Raw genomic sequence first — 22,608 nt, 5'->3', positions numbered from 1 at the left:
ATGTTATAATTACACCTATACCTCTAATATTACTTTTTAGGGGAAGCGCACAGCCTATTTATAAGCCTTTTTCCCTCTCCTCTCTTTCCTCTTCCTCACACCTAGAGCCATTCTCTAAGTAACTTCACCTACACGAGTAGTCACAGTAGGCTCAGTTACAGCCAACTGTGAGTCTTGTCTGTTCTGACAAAAAGGGAAGTGTAAAGTGTTTTATGGTACATTTACTACCTGGTGAAGGGTGTGGTGAATTGCAATTCAACTATTATATCTATGCATTATCTATTTTAAATGGAACCTTTTCTTTCTCTCCTGTATCAAAATATATGAAATAAAAGTTAAATGACCCTGTTTCAAAACCCTCTTGGAGGTTATTGTGTTAAGGCCAAAAGGTCAGATTCCATTCCTTTGCCTGTGACACCCCACAAGACATATGCTTCAAAATGCAAATGCTCAGAGACGGGTATATAACCATGTCAGACACACCCCAGATGTTTAAGTTGCCTTCTCTTACATTATGTTTGTATTTTGTTATGTTCTCTTACAGTAGATGTTGTGTTCTCAATAAACGCATCGCTTGCTAAAATAAAATTATTGCTAAAAGATAAACTTGATGTAAGAGAAGAGAAAAAAGCCTGTGTAAAATCCATCTTGCTAACTCAGAGCATGAGGATGCTACTTACGTGTTTGCAGTGCAATGTTACAGGTATTTGTTGCCTCTGAGTGTTTCACCTGCTGAGCACAGCACGAGAAATGCCTCTGTGGATGTGAGCGTGGGAAGTGTTGCTCCTGACAGCCACGTGAGCATCCAGGGCAACTCTGAACCATTTCCCCTCTCGGCCAATGCAGCATGTCAGAAAGCAAGGGTCTGGCCATGTTTCCAGGATAGCTGAAGCGCTGAGCAGTAACATGAGGAATGTTAAGCAGACCTCAGTGTCAGTACATGACAGAGCCTGGCCATGGGGTGCCCTGGCTTGCATGGAGGAGAGCAGAGGGTACAGTGCCAGGGTTCAAAGCCCATCCTGCTGAAGTCTAAAGGCTGATACACCCTTGCGTTAAGTGGAAGAAGTGGATCGGTAAGTCACAATAAATGCTTTTTGTTGCAACTTCTCTATATAAAATTGTTCTAGGTAGGAATTTTCAAGTTGGACTTGGTCCAGTTCTGCTGCATATGGGTAGTGGCTGAAGTGGACATGGGTACAGACAGTGATGGCTGGTTCCAGGAATGGCTGTAATATTCTCCTGAATGCTTGCCAAACTGGGGTACCTGGCAAGAAGCGTGTGTCCATTCCTCAGCATCACCACCCTGGCACCTCAATGTTTAGCACAGCTCCCACATTCCTCTTCTCCAAGTCCCAAGCTGGGACTCAGCTTGTCAGTGTCAAGCTTCCTGACCCACCCTGCTTTCTTCCTGCTCCTACACACTCCGCTGGAAATCCCCATTGCTCTGAGCAAAGAAATTCAGGGACCTACTGCCAAACATGTACCGCTTGGAAGCTGTTTGGAGCCCAGCCTTCTACACATACCACAGTTTGGAAGTCTTTGGTGGAAACACAAAGATTAACATTCTAACTAGATTACTATTAACACAATTTAAACAATGTGAACAGCTATTTATCAAAATGCAAAATTCACCAAACAGGGGTTCAGTTACTGTAATAAATATATCGAGTAATATATTAAACAACTTTTACTTACAGGTGAATTAAAGATTTCAGTCCTCTGAAAGTATTTCTTGAAATTGAATTAATGCTGTTGTTCTCTATGAACCTGTAATGGGTCGTAAAGTTATGCTGGTCAAAGCAACGTCTGGAACTTGGAAGCCCACCCACTCTACTCAATAATGCCAGGAAATACACTTTTGTTCACTCACAAGTATTCTAGATGAGGAAGGCCCATGAAAGCATCATCACTAATAACATCAAATGTGTTGGATGTAAACAACCTGCGGAAAGAGATGCAAAACAAAAGACCATTAGGATATGAGCATATTCAGAAAACAGTCTAACAAGCCACAGTAGGCCAAATTTCCACTGCCTGGTTTCATAGTTTTGTCTGTGCAAGCACTACAGGTTCATGAGGCTGATATATTGCACCACAGTCTGGTGCAAAGGGAAAGATCAAAAAACTCCTTGCTTTGCATACTGGAGTCATCTGATAAAATTCCATTGACTTCTGTGGGATGTGAACGTGGGTTTATCATGCCAGTAAAACAACAGGATTGTACAAGTGCCACGGGAGACATACTTGGACAACAATAAAATGTTCAAGTACTACATAGGTCTAAATTGTCTGGAAGAACGCTTAGTTTTGATGACAACACAAGGAAAATATCCAGCTGGTTAGCCAGACATCAGGTTGAATTCACACCACTGACAGGGAGTAAAACCCCTTAACTTCCGAGTTAAACCTGCGAGCATATTTGACCTGAGGGGACTGAGAAGATACTGAGAAAAAAAAAAAAAGGAAAATATCTTAATTTAGTTAATGTTCAAATCAGAACTATTTTTAAGACCACATTATACCTGCTGGAGATAGCTCTTGGTCTGTGTATACATTTTGCATCCATATAGCAGTAAAAATGCCTGCAATACATCTAATATTATGTATTTTTGTAAGCATTAAAAGTGGATTAGCATCGGTTTTTCCAGCTTTATGCTTATCAGGGGTGTTTGAATTTGTCCATTTTAACTCTGAACCAAAAGGCCGATCTAGTAAATCTTCCTGCAACTAATTTTACTTTTTTGATATGATTCCACTGGATAATTTCACCTTTTCTGTACTCTATCCTCCTTGTAATTTAAAGAACAAGGTGGTATCTCTTTATATAGTATACCTATTTTAGATATTGCCAGGCTTATAGCATAGGTCTTGCACTTGGTGAGCTCATTTGCCTCTCAAACACCAGATTTGCTTGATCTGTGACCCACCAGCTAGCTACTTCTGGGGACAGAGGCTGAAGAGACTGTACTGTGGCTGGGACTATATTGCTTAGCAGGAACTGTACGCTGCTAGCAGGGATGGATCCTGGTGCCATGACTACCTCCCTTCTTTCTACAGGCTTTCATGTCATCAGTTTATAAGGATAGCCTCAGCATGCTGCTGATACACAGTTACGAGTGCTGGAGATGAGAGCAGGGAGATTTTCTCAACATTTAAGGAATACTCCTGCTGGCAATTCACCATAGATGTGGAGGTCCTTCGTATTTTTGTTGTAACATGAAGAGCACAGAGCATACCATCCATACTATTCAAGAAGAAAAGCTCTCCTGGCCTGGGACTTCCAAGTACTGTTTAGCACAAGACCATGATTTTTCCAGGGACCACTGCTGGACCATTGGACCATTGCCATTTACTACAGTAAAAATAGTAGTAAATTATAATAGCAGCAGTTATGTTCCACACCCAGAAATGTGTGACTGGCATTCTGGAGATAGCAAGTTGCACTTGAAATTTAAAAATGTAATGCTGGAGACTATTACATAAAAATACATATAAGCTGCTAAATTAGCTAAATTAAACCTGCCAATACAGCTATAAACAAGAAGAGCTAAAACTTCCTGTAATGTGTAATTAACCTGAGTTTTTCTATATTCTTATTTTTCTTACTATCTTCTGCTGAAGGTGGAAATTTTTCTTTTCCATGTACAAACTAGAGTACTGACCCTACAGATATAATCCTGCTCCTACGGTCCATTTTTAAAGATTAATTTGCCTTAGATCAGAAACTTGACTTTCCAGAGATGGCAAGCAGCTAAGCTACAGTGCTAGAAATATATCTGGAAAACAGATCACTTGTCAAAGCCCATAATGGAAGAAAACCTGCTTGTCTGAGCTCAGAGCTTTTGTTGAAGCATTTATGAACAGCAGCTTAGAACACACTTTTTAGTGTATGGCAGACCATGCAAATTATTGCCATTACCAAAATGCCAGAAACCATTGTCCGACCCCACAGTGCCAGGCACTGTAATAACTCAAAATAAGATGACTGTGTCTGTCCTACTCCACCCTACCCAATTCTGCCTCCCTGGCAGTGGGATTGCTAAGTGTAGGTGGTGTATCGTAGCCAAGAGAGATTATGTCCTACTCACTCAGATAGAAGCTCCACCAATGCTCCTATTTATTTTTTTTCTCTCCTTTGAAAGGCCCATTTCAGGAATTATGTGAAATGTGTCCGTTTTGTGATCTGTGACCACCTGGGAAACGATTCTCAGGAATAAAGCGCCATGGAAAAGCATTTAGGTTTCCATAGTAACTGCATTTACCTATTTACTCTGTATCCAAAATTGTACAGTACATCTGCACCTCCTTACCAGCTCCACTTGAGGTAGCAGAGTACAGCTAGGGTCAGGGCTTCAGCTACTGGTGCACCAGCAGTTCGATCCAACAGCCGTAGGGCTCCAATACATCAACATTACAACCCTGACCACATCCAGAGTGCACGGGAAGTCAGTCTGGGACAGACGTCCAATTTTGATGTTGATCACATCAGGGAGTCTGCCTTGCTGGATTTCTGGGTGTGTGTCAGGCTGGCAGCACATCCACTATGAACAGTTTAGGTTACACCCCCTCTACCTCTGTATAGCTCACAATTATATAATCGTATGCCCACATTCTTAGAAAAGCTTGCGACCCTGCTAAAATCCTATAGAGAAATGCATCCAGTATTTCAACATCCCAAAATATTCTCTTTCTGCATGTCTCATTGCAGTATTAGATTTTGGAAAAAAAGGCTTACATTTTTTTAATTGGAAGAAAATGTTCATCACTTTTTGTATTTTTTTCAAAGAACATGGAATAACAAATAGGGTCAAATCCAGGTGCTACGAAGGCAAAACTCCCACTGAAGTGATAAACTTCCACAGAAGTCAATGGCAATTTTACATGGAAAGAGACTTCATGACATGTCCCACTGCAGTTAGGGCCTGATCCGAGGGGTTCTGAGCTCACAGTTGATGAGAGTTGCAAATGGGCAGCTTTATATTGGGATCAGGCCCCAGGACTGCAGAAAAGAAGCAAGAATAGTTTTTGCAATGCTCAAATCCCTCCTGTTAATTAAAGCATAATAAAGATAGCAGATCTTCTGTCACCGAAACCTTAGCATGTAGTCATTTAAAGTAGCACTGACAACAGACAGCCTTGCAAAATACTAAGTAGATAAGACTTTGAAAAAACCAAACATGCACTATCTCTCAAATTGCTAAAAAGTCTTGTATTTTGTAATCTCATTAATCTTCTCTTGCGGTTTCTTATAAAATAAATACTGAGACTCTTTCTATAATATTTATGGATACATATACATATACATTTCATAACAAAAGTGTATCATATAAATTTCCTCACAGAAGCTGCAGAGATGGTGTGAGCAAAAAACTCCCTTCTGGGATTTTAGTAAAAGCAGATCTCACAAAGGATCTGGAAAGAAGAAAAAAAAAACACAACCTTATATTAATGTAGTCTCGTATATCCACAGCTGAAATACTGATCTGGTCATCACAGAGAAATTTATTTATATAAGTACAAAAAAAAAACCAAAATCCCCCTGAAAAAAAACCCCAGCCAAACAAAAAAAAACCCAACAACAACAAAAAAAAATGAATGTTACAGGTTTCACGTAGTATAGAAGATGATATAAAATGGGATGTGTGCACATACACAGACAGACAGACAAATGAAAGAGATGTAAAAATCAGGATTCAAGAATGCAGCACAATTTTAACACGTTAGCTGATGATTCTGAATGCTGGAGGTACTCCCTGCAGCAAGCATCCCTCCGTATGCACTGAAACAGCACACATCCTAGTTCATTTTAAATCATAAATTAAATAACCAAATGCTTACAGCCCTTACAGTGAGATAACATCAGGCGGAACGCTGCGAGGAATAGATCTGGCATTTTCACATAAAGCATTATCTTTGGTACAAGTACACCAGGCAGGACATTTTGGCTTCACTGGTTTCTTCCCTTCAGTCAGCAAAAGCACAGATAAAAGGCATAAGAAATAAGCAATTCTTCTAAAGGGTCTGCTGGCATTTCCCATTCTTTTGATCCACTCTTGTTCCAGCCAGTTGAAAGAATATCCCAAAACATGAACAGGGGTTCTTTATTCAGCCATTGGATGTCTTTCTGTAAGTCCAGGTCAATATTTGTCTCTGCTTTCCCAACCCTCTTCTTTCTCTTTCACTCTGTTTTTGTAGACAGAAACCTGCAGCTGATCTGTATGTTTCCACTCACTCAGGCAACGTACTGCTCAGAGAAGAGACCTGCGAGGTGCTGTAAGATGGGGAAAATCCAACCGGCTGAAGAAAAAAAAAAAAAAGACTTGCATCACCACAAAAACACTAAGCACAACAGAGCATTAGATTGCAAAGTGATGCAACTGAGAAATACACTGCTTTCTGTTTTCACAGGGAGGCCCTTTCCCTGTTACCAAAAATAGTACAGCATTATGTTTTGCTGGTGGGTGGGTGAGTGGGTGTGGGGTGGAGTGTATGCGTGTGGGGGAAGAAATCAGTCATCTCTCACTGGATCCCTACAACCTCGTGAACCTGTGAGAATTATGCTTCACATATTGCAAGCAGCAGAACTAACGGCAGCATCCACAGGAAAATGAAATCAAGCGAAACCATCAAAAGCTTTGCTGCAAAAGCTGTTAGATTAATTTTCATCCTGAGCCCTTATTGCACATATTTGTACCACTGAAAAACAAGCTGTCACACATGGAAAATATTACAATGTATGAGAGAATGCCTACAACCATCATTCCTAAACAAAATATTTTCTCATGCAAAATAGACCCCAACTGCTTTTTTCTTTTTGACTTTTTTTTTTTTTTTTTTTTTTTCCCCAGAAAAAGAACAATTCTTATTTGTTACATGTTTTCTGAGCTGGTTAAATAAAGTGGACCAGGCACCATTCAAAATAGACAACATTAATTCAAAGTTCAAGTTAAAAAAATTATTTGCTTGGAGACTGGTTTGATAATTTTAGATGAAAAAAAATTAAATCTATATTTAAACACTAGTTATGTTAAACCTGTAGTTACAATGGACCTTCTTTGAAAAGTGACAGGGTAGGGATAGATCTTGATGGTAATAATGAATCTTTACAATACTGCCTAGAGGCTGCAACTGAAATTAGTGCTAGCTGAAGTATGAATACTCTGTAAGAAACAGTCCTCAGCCTGAAGACTTTACAGTAAACTACATTAAATATTTTATAGGGAACTTAAGCAGCACCTAAGTGTTATTATATAAAGAATGTCAAAACTGATAAATGCCAAATAGCTGGAAAGCAATATGGGATGATTTTATTTTTTCCAATATAGGATTTTTTAGAAGAGTTTTGCAAACTCTAATAGGTCTTGACACTTCCTCATCAGACTGGCAGCACTGTTTGTGTTACACAGATCACAAAGTCTACTAGGTTGATCGGATGGCACAGAAGTGTAATGCAGTCATGATCACTCTTGACTCCTGCACATAGATGGCTGTCTCCTCACCAGGAGACACCTGTAAGCCAGAAGATCTCCACTGCTGGTTACTCCTCCTTTGACCCTACATGGCTATCTGGCTCTGGCCCATTGCTTCTGCAATCACTGCTCCAAATCTCAAGACCAACACCAGGCCACATCTGTCTTTCTCAGGAACGATGCCAGCAAGGCCAAGTACATACCCAAATATAGATGCCCAGAGGGAATTCCAGATGCTATGTGTGGAAGATTGCAAAGGGGACAGCAGCCTGCAGAACTGCAGAAACTCAGCATATGGACACCAGGCAGGACCCTAGTGTTGCCGAGTCCTTGCCTGGGTGGCAGTTGAGGTCTCCCTGACTTGAGAGGAGACCCATGGGGCTCACATCCAGCAGTGGGACTGCATCCTCTGAGGGACTGAGGATGGCCAGAAAGGTCTAGAAAGCTTCAGAGGCAGAGGGCCACCACTGAAGGGAGAGGACCCCGGTGCCTGTGCATCATGCTCCTCACCTGGACTTGTGCCTGTAAAAAAGGGCAGCTCATGCTTCCTCAGCTCCCTCGCTATCTGCAGTGTCTTTTTTTTAAAGCTCTTTATTAATTTAAGTGCGGGCCCATGTTTTTGCTCATAAGGAAATCTTCCCTGTCAGCAGTCTCTCTTAAAGCAGGATCGACTTCAACTAGTAGTGACAGAGAGCTGCGTTATTTCTGAGCCCTTCCACTGTCTGTAAGAAAATGGTACAGAATTACAGTAACCAAAGCACTGAAATAATTATAAAGTAAATGCTGATGCCCTCCCCTAGGTATAAAGGTTACTTCTTGCTCTGGAAACGATCTAATCCTGAGCTGGATTTGTGGGACTTGCATAAGTAGGGTACAGTATCTTCTCTCCTCTGAGATGTCCAAAAGCACAGACTTGGTGAGGTGAGAACAGAAAATTCTCTTTAACTTTTTGCTGAAAGAAAAGAAGCCTGTTGTTGTTTGTTTGTTTATTCCTGGCAAAGCTACTCATTGCCATGGCAATATTTTGCCATTGATAGTGTAACCTCTTGTTTAATTTCCTTCAGCTCATTCACTGAAATCCACCATCAATTACTTAGGCATTTCTGTTTAGTTAATACTCCAGCCACATTTTGAACCTTCTGAAAACTTTGCAATGTAGCTGTTTTTCAATTTAAAAAAGCACACTCTGCAGCAGGGCAATAACCTGGCTCATTTTGTCTGTGCAAAGAACCGCCTGGAAGTTAGTTTTCTATTCCAAACCCCATGCCAAAACAACTACTTTTTCTAAAATTGCAAATATTATGAATACTTATAACAGCTCTGTCAAAAGAGGGGCATAAATCACATTTTTCAGGGTCCTTTTGTACCAAGCTCTGTATCTCATTTCTTGCCATGTAATAGTTTAAAAATGAATTGGTTTGTGGATTTTCAGTGGCATAGCTGCTCCCCAGCCATGGCAACATTTGGCTCATCCTTTACCCATGCCATCACTTTTTGTTTTCTGGGTAACAGAGCAGGCAAGTGCCTGTGGTGCCCACATCTGAGCGCCTGCCTCTCTGTCTTTGCTAGCTTGTTTTCACTGGTGTTTCAGGTACTGATTAGGCACAATACCATTCAAAATTTATTTATTTTTCTCTCAGCAAGGTTTCAGCAGGAGGGATGAAGGAGCTGTGGCTCGTATTACTCAGTTTGCTTCCCATCATTTGACAATGTTTTAGCTGAAAAATCTTCACCCGGTAACGCAAGGGAGGTGCTTGCTGGCAGAGGTGTTCCTGTGTGGGCAGAGAGATACTGCACTTCTGGCTGACACAGGTGGTTTGGCTTCAGTGCTGAGCAGGCCAGCAGGTCCCAGCATGGACCTGAGCGAGACCACCTGTACAGCTGCCTGGGCCGGGGCTGCAGGGGCTGGCCAGAGCTGCCCTCACCCACGCCAGTGTCCTGCTCTCCTGGTGTCCTGCTATCCTGGTGTCCTGCTATTCCAGCTGCCTGCTGTGCCGCAGCCCCATGCCAGCCCTGGCCTGCTCTGTCACCTGCACAGGTGAGAGAAGCCTCCAGGACAGGTAGGTGTGGGAGGAGGGGTGGTGTGTGCCCTGGCTTCCTTTCACCATCCCCATAATCCACTGCTACCCTTTGATTATTTCTGCCCACTTGGCAACAACAGAGAATCACTCATCACTGCGCTGAGCAGAGCAAATTTTAGTATTTCCTGCATTTCATTAATATGCTGTGGTACTTCACCTCTTTCATTTTCACCAGAGACAAGCAAGCCTTAGTGCCTGATTATTTCTCACATATTCACTTAATACCATGCAAATCAGATAGTTTATTTCTTCCAGTGTATCCAAATTATTTGGTAACAATTTTTTATACTAACCAATCAACTAATAACAAGCCTGGTGCAGGTATATGGTGGTCAAAATTAAAGATACTTTTGCTACTTGTAACTGGAGGTATTCACCACCTATCACTATTTGGGTTCTTTGGCCAGACTTAGCACAACTTCTGTAGATTGGTTTCTAGAGCAAACAGATGCATTTATTATTATTTATATTTACTAAAAATAACATTTTTAGCAAGTATTCTCAAATATATGGTTACAATGTGAAAAATTCTATGAGTAAGCCTGTTTGCTAAAATATTTGAGGAAAGCGAACAGTCAGAATAGAGCCCAAAGTTATTTTTTAAAAGATTTAATACTTTTTTGAAGGATTAACTCTGCTCCACTGACTATTTCTGCATAGTTGCATTAGCCTAATATGTTTTCATTATACGCATGTGACAATATTTTAATAAGCTACCTGTGGTTTCATGGTGACTACGTTTCCCTCTGCAGACACATGCACTGTAAGAGTTCTCTTTTATTTTATCCTGCTTTTAGAAAATTGTGTTGCCTTTTCTATGCTCAGGATACGCTGCCTGCAATTATGTGGCCTAATCCAGACTCTACTGATGGTGAGACTTCAATGGACTTCACTGTGCTTGGTGTTAAGCCCATCGTATTAAACCACACAGATGCCCAAGAGGCCGAATCACACCCCAACCTCCATGAATCTCCTGAAGAACAAAATGCTGCCATTGCGATGTTACCACTGTGTTTGGAGCAGAAGGATTCTGAGATCAAAGACTCCTTCAAACATCTCATGAGTCTGAGTTTTCACTTTCCCAGTGTCACCCTTTTTAACAAATTCTGCAGCACATGGCAAATTTAAAGCAGTTGAGACTGAGGCTGTACTTTCAATAAACAAAACTAAGTCTTGTGAATTCTAAACAGTTCTGAAAAGACCGTGCTTCCTGGTGGATCTGGCACTAAGAGCCTTTGCCAGGAAGAGGCCTTCTGCAGGTTAGGCATAATAAAATTTGAGATGCCTTTACAGCAGCTCATAATACAGACTATCTTAGGAACTATCACAGGGTTGCCCAGAACTTTTTATTTAGAAAGTTCTTCCAACTTTACCCTCTCCCGTCATATGGGTCTGTATTATGGATATCCTTCTTTATTATACCACAAAAGTTTCATTAAAAGCAGAACAACCAGGCCAGTCACTGTGTCAAAAAGCTGAGGAAATGGCTACTTCATTCCTGCCAACTTTAAAGGAAAGAAAAACTTGGAGGGTGGTCTCCTTTCCCTTGCATAAAGTAGCCAGTTCACAGTTCCACTGTGGAGTTGGAAATTATCACCTCTGAAAAGAGTCAGGTCTTGGGTCTCATGCTCAAAATTGCATGGTGATGCAGAACACCTGCTCCACTGAGCATATCCTGGTGACTGTTTAGGTGGCTCTGTGTGTACTTACTGGCTTAGATACACCAGAATTTGACCAATTGACAGATTTTGTTACAACCCAGGGCTCAGGACATCTTTATGGTTCTTGATGCTTTATTTTCAATTGCAGGTTTTTAAATGGTAGAGCTTATTAGAAATTACCTCAGAAGATACTTTAAAGCTATAGGATTTCTACCCCTTCTGATTTTTGAAAGCTCTCTGAGGTTGGGAGGGAGCAAGGGAGGACACTTCATCCAACCTCCTGGGTAACCAAGATGCATAAAGGCCAAGAAGCTAGATATTAAGTATCAAAAATGTAATGGTTTTATATCACATGATTTTGAAACCAGTATCATAAAATTTTAAACCTATCATCTTTGAATGGCTGATATTGACAATACTGCTACTGTTAACTGTGTTTACACATTCAGTGGGATAACGGTTCATTCCAGTCTGACTCTCTTGCTGCTCTAAGAGCAGGCAGGCAAGTACCACAGCTCGGTAGCTTTACCTCATGTATTAAAGAAAAAAAAAGCAGAACAAACTATCAGACAAAAAAATCTAACTGTCCTTCAGGTCAGACATGGACATAACCTCAACTACTGCATTGGCCCTTCACTATGAAAAAGGCACCATAAATCCTATTGATCTTGTTATGTACTGACCCCTAGTTTCCTCTGAGGTTGTCTATTCCTGCTCCTCCAAACGAGACTGGATGCCTGTATAAATCTCTGGGTTTCCTCAGCTGTTCCTTAGCTCCTGCATTGTTTCCCAGCAGAGTGGGATCACCAGATGCAGCAGCTGAGGTCAGGGTGTATTGGCTTTGCTGTTAAGAGAAAATGTATAGGGAGCCACACATCTGAGGGGCATTTTCATATTACAAATGCTTACAGTTAAATGAACCATAAGGCAGAACTGGTGACAAACCACCTCAGTCTGGACCAAACAGGACAAAATACAAACCTCATAAAAGGCTCTATATTTATCTAGAAGTGATTAAAAGTTATCATCTAACTGGAGGGCAGATCCTCAAGAGATGTATACAGACACTTGACAATTATATTTACTCTACCAGACCCCTACACTATTTATTAATTTAGTAGTTGTTCATAGGAGGTAATCTTCATGCCTGGAGTAAAAATCAGAGAGAAAATCCAGTCCAGTAAGAGCCCTGTATCCAAAACAAAATGTCCCAGATTTTTTAGCATGAGCAAGTGCTTTCTACAGACCAAAAACAACATACCACTGTCACTGTAGCTAAATGCCATTTAATTGGCAGCTAGAAAAGTCTATAATACATTTCTTCATGGAAAAATGTTTGAGCTCTTCCAGTTTGCCAAGATGCTAATTAAAAACAGACAGCATGGTATAAAATCCTTTCCTTGACCTGTGCTATCTTACATTGCCCTTCTGTACTTTTTCATGGCATTGGCTCCCTGCAGAATTATTGTAATCTTTATAAACTTGTATTTAATTTCCCTTGTCATTTTGCAGACATAAAAAAGTAACTAAATGTTATTTATTTACATGTACATAGCAAATGTATTTGTTACATCGTAGAGATAACAGGCTTTTGGGGAAAGAATCTTTACTCATTAAAATCAGAAAGTTTGGATGTCCTGAATAATTCACAATAAAAGAAATCTTAGTGCCACTGAAGTCACTGAAATAGTTCAAGTAAAAGCCTCGCTGGAGTGCCACTGACATAATGAATTGTGCAATGTGACTAAAATGCATCTTATTGTTTCACTGTTGCTAATCCAAATGCTTTACAAAGTTGGGGTTTGGGTCAGCACTGAAGCATTTTAAGGGGTTGTTGGTGATATTTACACAACTGTATTTTAGTGGTATTTTTATTGTTTGATCAATTCAAGAAATTTGGAAAAATACCTAATTTTGGTTAGAGTTAATTCCTTTTACCTCAAGCAAATACTAGATCTGCCTAACACCCCACCGTATGGTGAGCACGCTGCACAAAGCCCAGCACAGACTCTCCACCAAGTAAGATACCACTCCCTTTTCCTTATGAACCACATCCCCCTGCAGAGAAGACTTTGGAGGGCTGAAGAAACCCATCACATCTGTTTGCTCATATGCTGATATGCTATTTACTCAATACAGCTTTAAGAAAAGATTTGCTCTTTTTGCTGCTGGCTCTCTCCCTCTGCAGTGGGAGAGCAAAACCAACACAACATTACCAAAGAACTGGCTGTAGTTTTAAATGTAATTTTAGTAGCAACAGAGAGATACATGTTCTAGTTATAGAATATGTATATATAGAACGTGTATAACAACATTCACATTTTGAGCTTACAGCGCTTCCTATATATCACTTTTCTAAGACAACAATCTAAATTCCATACAACTGGCTTTCTTTTAGACACCAATCACTTCTAGGTCTCATTAAAAATGGAGGGCCTAATTCCCAGCCTCAGTATTATACATCAGTAAGAAGTAATGAACTCGTCATGAAGCAACATCGTTCCCCAGCTAAATAGCTGGCACACACTACTGATTAAACAAAGGCACATGTAGCTTTTGCTCCTAGGCATTTTTTTTGCAGCAAACAGAAGAACAAATAAGCAAAAGAGGAAGACAATAAACCAAGAGTGGTGACTCGGAGCAGAGGCGGTATCACAGAAACCAGAATCTTGGACCCAAGCATTGGAAAGGAGGGTCTATGAAACTTCCCTAGAGAACCTGGCTGAAAAGAGCTTGGAGCTGCTGCTCAATTTGCTTTTCACTCAGGGAAACTAATGCAATACATTCTTTGCAAATGAAGACTGAATCAAAGATACCTGATTCCATTAACAATTTATTTTCCTAAACAGAACAATCTGAGATAATGACTTTTTCATATAACCGCTTAGGTAGTAATAATGCTCTACTCTATGTTTCTGTCACCTCTGCCTACCCTCAGGAGGCAGATCTCCCTTCATATACACATTACGTATATTAAGAGCTCTCTCTCTGAAAAGCTAAATATAGCTTCTATTCACAGGCAAGCACCACAACCACTTATTCATTCTTTTCATGCTTTACCTGCTGTTTTCAAGGCTGCCCTGATGCTAAAAATAGCTTTGCATATTAGAGGAGGGTTGCTATAGATTCAGAATAGGTGATGTTGGGAAGACAGTTAAATTTCTCATTGTGGAGGACACAGAGGATCTGCGTGCATGTGGCTGTACCTGTGACTTGGGCTGTGGTGCCCTTTCATCTCAGGCTCCAAGGTCCAGGTATTTCTGTTGTCCTAAGTCTGCACTGCGCTGGAAATCAATACAAATCATGGATGTCACCATAAGTTTAAGTCTTTTTATACTATAGTGTTAGATCACAGTACAACAGTTCCTTCATATATTAATAGCACATTAAATTCTTCTTAACTGGGAAACAATTTAATATTCTGTTGTATGGGCATATTTTCCTGCAGGAATTGATGTCTCCAAGTAAGAAAATACAAAAATGCTTTGCTAGTTGTTCTTACTTCAGATTTGAAAAGATGACAATTCATCATCTATTCAATTGCCTTCAAGGAAGCAACGAAACCACACTTTAAAATTGTACTACATACTGTTGTTTTGAACTTCTGGCAGTGTGTCCTCTGACAATGCTGACAAAGCTAACGTTTATTTTGGAAATTACCTCCCTGTCTACAATTTAATGGATAGTGCAAATGAAAAACTGCTTATACATAACTTTCCAACTCATATTGCATAAAACAGTGAAGTGTGCTATAGATAAATGACATTTGATTGTTAAGGATACGAAACCTACATTTTCAAAATTTGTCTGACAAAAGGTGTTGGAATTATATCTGCAATCAAAAGCATCTCAAAATGTTTTCCCGCTTTTTGAAATCACTTTTCTACATTAGGAGAATATCCCTAGTTGCATCTTTCAGGATGAAGAAGATGGGTTTAACAGAGAAAATACATCTGAATAAGACTATTTGCATAATACAGTAAAATCCTTCCAAGTGGTAACAAGTAATCTTGAATTTGAAGGCAAGATGCATGAGTTAAAGTGCAAGTTGCAAGAGAGAATTGATAGCAAAATATTGCTCACTAAAGTAACTCCTACCTATAAACATGGGATTTTTATTCCACAATATGCGCTAGCTTCCAAACATACAACGAACCAGGTTTGTTTCTATATACAGAATACCTTAAATTTACTCAGCTACTTAAATTTTCCCCCTAATTAGGTAATATTAGAAAATTACAATAAAAAAAGTTGAAGCTTGACAGAATATTGTTTGTGAGAGAAAAATTATGCTTCAGGAATCCTATATTAAGAACTAAAGTTAATGTTTCATCTCCAAATACCAATTTTCCTAGTTCTTCAAACTTGCAGATGGATTATGACCACATCTAAGATACATAGGTAGTCAGAAGAATATTTTCCTTTTGTTAACACACTGAGCGTATAGAAACCTGCCAAATCCTGACTCTGTTAAGACTGACGTTCAAATAAAATTAGTTGTACAGTGAGAGAGTGGCATGGATTAACTAAAACAAGATTATGAAAATATAATAAAACAAATCCTAATATAACTTTACGTAATACAAGCCACCTTTTATTAACTGTATTTTTTCAGTACAGTGTAATGTAAACTCGAGAGCAGACTGCATTATATGCTAAAGGTAATGGTTTTTCACTAAAATGTTTCTTCACTTCCTGATCCTTACCTTTCATGTAGTTACATTGTATTTCCATTCAAGAAAAGCAGACATCTAGATATGTACCTGTTTATGTTTTAACATATTGCTTGCAAATTGAACGTGGTTTCAGCAAGTAGCAGGATCTGGAATATTTATTTTTAATTGTTCTAGATACTTTCCTCGGCAGCTTTTTGAGTCTGTTTTTACTCCTAGAGTTGAGAGTATTGCATGGCTCAGTGTTGCTGGCTCTAAGTAACATAAATATAGCAAACTGGAGATTTGAAACTAGCTCAAACTAATTCTTCCACTTAGGTGCCATGGAATGAATAGTATCTGGTTATAATTTCAATAGAAAGGTAGATAGTATTTCAATACTTTGAGTCTGAATGATATTGGTGATTAAATAACACAAAAGTGTATTTAATTTGAAATATAACCCGTTATTGCCAAATTCAAGCAATCGGTAGTATATTTTACTAATGAAAGGTGAGTTCTAGCAAAATAGCTAATGGTATTATAAATTAAATGAGGTCTTACAGTAGTACTCTATAAGCATGTTCATTAAAAAATCGAAATAGAAATTTTTACTGGTTCATTCTATATCACTACTCAGAGCAGCCTCCTTATATCCCCATATCCTTCAATTTCCACTGAATAATCAGCTGTTGATCACATCAGCCTAGATACAGCCTCTCCATGCAGTTTACAGGTACTACATAATTTACTAACTAATCCCACTGAAATCATAAGGTAGAATGAGGGTTGATTCTCTCATTATTATGCCTTATTAGTCCTTATACCTTGTTTTTAAAAATCTACCTGTGAGATTCCAACCACTTGACTATACCACTATGCATTGCAAACAATCCCTGCTAAGCAACATTTTCTTTATGGTTAGTACAACCAGTGGAAAACACTGCGATGAGCACAGCTGACTAGCTGCATAGTACAGTTTGCAGGACTCAACCTCGTAATTTCTGTATTAAGATCTCAACTTTTGGTTAAGAAACACATCTCTAAAAGCAGAGGTGTTTTCTGCAATGTGCATGTGGGAATATGACCTTCTTTTGCTATGACATCGTATCTTAGACTCTGAGGCACCTTTCTTCTCCAGGTTTTCCATGCCCAGTACATGAGCAGTGCTTAACTGCTTCTATGACTCAAGATAGTGACTCATCACTCATCTTTTAATAGAGACTTTAGATTCCATAAATTCAACTTTCAATCATTTGTACCTTGCCTCAATTCTCATCATGAGCAAATTATTATGAATATGTATATACATGGTAGACATACACAAAAATGTGTATTTCTTTTCCACTATGATTTAAAAGTGCAATGGACTGCAATTTTGCCCACATTTTATTTTCATAAAACAAATCCAGTGGGAAACAATGTAATTTAAAGAAAACGGGTATGTTGTTGGTTGGTTGGTTCGTTGTTATTTTCATTTCCACTTTACTGTATTTTTCTTGTCTCTTGCTTTATTGTTTTATTTCATTTTTTCCCTCATATAACTACTCTGATATCAAACTGGAAAAAACAGATTTCCTTTTTTTCTTGGATTAATGTATTTAAATGCCATTAGTCACTTTTCATCATAACAGATCTAGACATAAAAGCAGGATTAAGCATTCTTGGCTCTCTTAGGAAAATGTTCATACTTTGGGGAATTTAAGCATAATGCACTGCTTAAATCTCCTCAAATGAAAACTGGCACACACTGGAGGAGTTAGTTTCTGTATTCAATTTTTTTCAATACAAGTTGATAAAGCTAAGTAGTAGTATTTTGTGCATATTGATAATTACTTTTTATTTAAATTCTTGGTAGGCTGAAGTCACTACCCTTGTTTATTCATGCCTACATGCATGTGTAATCTTTTAGCAAGCTTTGCTCTCAGCAGAGCTGCCAGACTGTAAGCTCTGGAGACCAAAATTACCTGCCACACAACAAACACAGCACTAGCAATGACAATTAAAGGACAATAGACATGAGACTACATTATATTTCTTTAGGAAATTTATTAGGTAAATTCTTGGGTGTTTTTTTTTTAACAAAAAGTAAACTGTAGAGACAATATGGGAGATTGCTTCCACTAACTATTTTTTGAGCACGTCTGCTTTATTATTTCCATACCTGAATCAATTAGTTTTTACCGGGTCATACTGGCTTTATTTACAATACAGATACTAACAAGGGCTTGCAGCTTAGTTTATTTTAATAATATTTTTTGAACTTCACAGAAATTTTAGGATCAAGGTTGTTGCTATCAGTGTTGCCTTAACTGCAACAGAATGAATGAAACAATCTGGTTTTCAAGATATTACAGTGAGTACTGTTTCATAGTCAAGGAAACTAAAATAGATATCAGAAATTAAACCAGTTACAAGTCTTCATTTCTCTGTGATTCACTGGCATGTTGAGAGCATAAGTGATGTTGCCATCAAATAAAGTGTTGAGCATGACTTAAACCAACTCAGTCTATGATAATGAAGCAATATCCTCATATTTTTCATCTTGGAGATTTTCACATCAACTGGAAGTGTCAATGCCATTTTGAATAAAAGCCTTTGTTTATTTTTTTTCTATCAGCAGAGCAAGCTTAAACTGGAATTTGAGATGCGTACTGTGTTCTTCTTGAGCTTCGGATTAGTGTTTATTCCCAAACTTTGTTATCAAAGTGCTCTATAGATGGCTAACAGAACCACTGCCTTCAGATAAGTCAGACATTGCATTTGGCAATAAGTACCTGTGGAGGTTTGGAGTGGTTTGTTCACCCTAGAAGTACAGGAGCCTGGAATAAGAAATCTCCATGGGTCAAGTTCTCCTTCACATAGCCCTCTAAAACTTCACCATCTGTCAGCTCTGCCTTTACTTATAAAGAATCAGGGACAAATATTCAAAAGAACCAAGTTTTCTAAATTGTTTATCATACTGGAAGCCTTAAGAAATTTTGTGACTACATGGTGTATTTGACGTTGATCTCCAATGGAATAATTAAGATGAAAATTTCCATTGATAATTTGAATTCTGAAAATTCTATACTCTTGTAATAGGATTAGGTATCATATTATTATCTATATTTTATCTTATTAACAAATACAATATAATAGAATGGTTGACATTACTTATACAAAGATCTGGGATTGTGAAACAAGGAAGGAAACTGGTGACAATCAGATGCTATTTTTTCAAAAGCACTTTTCTAACAGTTTTTCTGATTACACACTGAAATGGTAATTGCAACTCCAAAACAGCATAAAACAGCACAGCTGGTCTCGAAATAATGGACATAGCACAGGCTTGTCTATGATATTTTTTGTAACTGACTCTATTTGGAAAAAAAAAAAATTCAGAAGTGCTTGTATTTATTAAATTACTTTATAAGCCAAACAAATAAAACTGCATTTGCCTTTGAGCACAACAGCATTGATATCTAGTACCTAGTTAAATTCCACATTTTATATCCTTTGCCGTAGAACATACCATTTACTGAGATTGACAAAGTAAGCATGTACTTCAGCAGCCTGCTCTCTTTACATAACCTCTAGAAGATTCCAGAATGATGGTTGTCTTTAATGACTAATCTGGAGTGACCAGTCCCAGTCATGGGAACTGGTGAGCATGAGCCATTGCTCCTCAGCACAGCCCCTGGTTTTCCCTGTCAGGAAGTCTTAAGCTTGGGAGCCAGTGGCATGACATAAGTAAGATGTGAGCTCAGGGCTTTTTGGGAGGCATAGGTTAGACATTAGGAAGAAATGCTTCACCATGAGGGTAGTAAGGTACTGGAATAGATTGCCCAGGGAGGTTGTGGAAGCCCCCTCCAGGGAGGTGTTTAAGGCTGGGTTGGATGAGGCTTGTGCAGCCTGTTCTAGTGGGAGGTGTCCCTGCTCATAGCAAGGAGGTTGGAATCTGATGATCTTTAAGGTCCCTTCCAACCTTAATCATTCTGTGATTCTGTGCTAGTGATCCCTGAAGTTGTAGGCAGGTACATCTAAAAGAAGAACTGCACTTACTGAATGCAATGTTATTGGCATATGTGAATGTACATTTTTAGTTCTACTTGCTTTTCCACAAATTACCAGGGGACTTCATGTAGAGGGAGATGAAAATCAGGAACACGACAGATGCCACAAGACTGTTTGTACTATGGAGACACAAAAATAAATTATTTGGCAACTTACTTCATAGATATGTAGAAGATAGGAAGGTGCCAATATCAAGTAATGGTAGAAAGTCTAATTTCCTTGTTTTTCAACAAAGTAAGTGGCTTAATGGAGAAAAAGGAAAGATTAGAGGGCATGTGGTGGTGTTAGGTCATAGGCTGGACTTAAAGGTCTTTTCCAGCCTTGGTGATTCTGTGATTATAAATCTCACTTTTACCAATATTCTTGATGGATGCACATTACTTTCTCATAATCAAACTCAAATACGTGTCTTCCGCCAACAGCTCTAACAAAGTTTGTCACTGACTGCCTTGCTCTCGCTCTCCATACCTGTGGCAGCTGCCTCTTCTGGCTTACTGGCAAAACAGACTTGCAGACTAATTTTTTAATTGGCTAACCAAAATAATTTTTCCAAACAAAAAAGAGGTTCTTGAGTTTAAGTAACTTTACCAGAAGGTCTTAGGAGACAATAATGTCCTGCAGTAAGGTTGAGGTATTTCTTCCTAGCTAAATATTGATAAGGACTAAACAGCTATGCTTAGTGTTTCTTGGAAATACAGAGAAAAACCAGAGTCTGAAGAAGAGCAATAAAACATATACAAGTCCTCAAAACTGTAACCTATATGGAAAGGTTGATTGATCTATTTTCTTTAGCTTCAAAAAAGAAAAATTGTGGGCATATATGTCTTCCAGTGTTTAAAGATTTGTTACTCAAATGATGATCAGTTCTTGCTTTCTGTACCAACTAGTACAGGGCATTAAAAAATTATTACAAGTAGCAACAAAGGAGATTTGTCTTAGATACTAGGAAAAAAAACACCATATACCTAAGAGATTAATAGATTTAGCTATTTATGCTGTGAGATCTCCTATACTGGAAGATTTTAGGAACAGCTCAATAAGTAGCTCAAGTATGTTTCTTTGAATTCTGCATCTCCATGACCTTCTTTTAGTACTTACCCATTGATAAAAGCACCTCCCCTAAAAATATGGAGGAATTAAATACATAAATGAACAGGTTACTTAAGTAAACATAATGCTACCCCCAAATGGTACAAAGGTGAGAGGTCTCTACTGAACATACATCCCAGACGTTAAAATGCACCTTTTACTGTCTGGTACAAATTACATAAATCAGTATGTATTCATAAATCTCTTGATGTCAGCAACAGTTTTACCACACATGTAATGGATTTGGATGACTGAGAAGAGGTAAATTCAATAAAGTATTTTTTATCCAGGGCTTTTTTGAATACTGAGGCTATCTCCAGGATCTACAAAATATGATCTGAGATTACATAGCTGACTGGAATAAAGACAGTACAAACGTAAACACAGAGAAGCAGCTGATGAACTCTTGGGATTATTTCAGAATGAGGGCTATTATGTTGTATTATAAGAATAGCCCTAAAAAAAATTTTGGAGAAGAAATTTTTCTTTCTTCTTCCCAAAACTTTCTGTGAAATTCTTACACCGGATCATCACAAAACTGAGTGATTAAAGTTGAATAAAGACTATGTCTCTGATTTTAAAACTTGGGAGAGAAAACATTACTTTTAAAATAATGTTTGACAAGCTTTCTGGATACACTAGGGCTAATATTTAGCTCATTTCTAGATTCAGGACAGAAGTAAAGTAAGAACTACAGTGATGTTATCTCCTTTGTGGGCCCTGAAGTTCAGAGCTACTATAATTTAAAGTATCATTTCACATTACTGCTAAACTGATTTAACAGAGAGCTGCTGCTGAAATGGCCACCCTTGTTTCTCACCTCTTCCTTCCCTCCAGTCCCACCCCTCCATCCTTAACCTTTTTTTGCACCAGCACTGTTACTTATCAGACACCACAGCAGGACAGTCAGAGGAGCTAGACTGGCAGAAAATCAAATACTGCAGTTCAGCCAAAGAGGTCAGACAAGCACTAGCGCCAGTTCAGCAGCAGATAACCCTTAGACTGAATTACCTCTAATGGAAAAGGTTTGGTTATACAACCATTGAAATCCAACTTAAACTGTAGCACCTCCCACCTCTTCTTTTTCCCATATCCTTCAGTATGGTGGGACTCAGATGAGTGAAGTGTCCTTTTTGGTGTCAATGCATATTGCTGCTAGATTTAAACCACGGAGATATGTCCATAGGATCAAACTGTAACCCATATACCAAGGTCTAAGGACAGGTCCAGCTTCAAATTCCAATTTATTTAGGAGGCCATTTCTGACCCAATTCCCCAGCTGTAGCTTACTGCAGCCCATATGTAAAAAAGTGGTCAAGTGATGTTTGGAAGCAGTACGGTCAGGCATCAGAAAAGTATAACATGTAAGTTGAAATTCTCTAGCTGCTGTTCTCAGAAAAGCTGTTTATAAACTTCAGCATCTACAACACAAGCTATAGTTGGACTCACTGCAGAATTTTCCTCTGTCCCAGAAACTTTATTTTTTCTATATGCAGGCTTTTATGGCCACAGCACAATGCCAAGAGATTCAAGAACTGTAAAATGTCCCTCTACCTTTCCCACTTTTCTTCAAAGTGCATAATCAATAATATGCTGGCCC

General features: G+C 38.8%; 1 protein-coding gene across 5 annotated transcripts in view; it reads right to left on the bottom strand.

The window, feature by feature from the left end:
• Nucleotides 1-22,608, bottom strand: part of LGI1 (leucine rich glioma inactivated 1) — a 29,798-nt gene that overhangs the window by 5,860 nt on the left and 1,330 nt on the right. For 2 of the 5 annotated variants that reach the window (XM_051616428.1, XM_051616429.1), the window contains exons 2-5: nt 5,848-6,297; nt 5,341-5,412; nt 1,871-1,942; nt 1,696-1,767 (exon numbers count right to left, since the gene is read on the bottom strand). In XM_051616428.1, coding sequence (XP_051472388.1) covers nt 1,696-1,767; nt 1,871-1,942; nt 5,341-5,412; nt 5,848-6,038 — 407 coding nt within the window. In that variant the 5' untranslated portion in view covers nt 6,039-6,297. Of the gene's footprint in view, nt 1-1,695; nt 1,768-1,870; nt 1,943-5,340; nt 5,413-5,838; nt 6,768-14,417; nt 14,464-22,608 lie in introns of those variants that run through there. The other 3 variants (XM_051616430.1, XM_051616431.1, XM_051616432.1) reach the window with 3 other exon arrangements.

The sequence above is a fragment of the Apus apus genome, chromosome 4 (assembly GCF_020740795.1).
Source record: "Apus apus isolate bApuApu2 chromosome 4, bApuApu2.pri.cur, whole genome shotgun sequence".
Taxonomy (NCBI): Eukaryota; Metazoa; Chordata; class Aves; order Apodiformes; family Apodidae; genus Apus; species Apus apus.
This window is presented reverse-complemented; position numbering and strand designations above follow the sequence as displayed.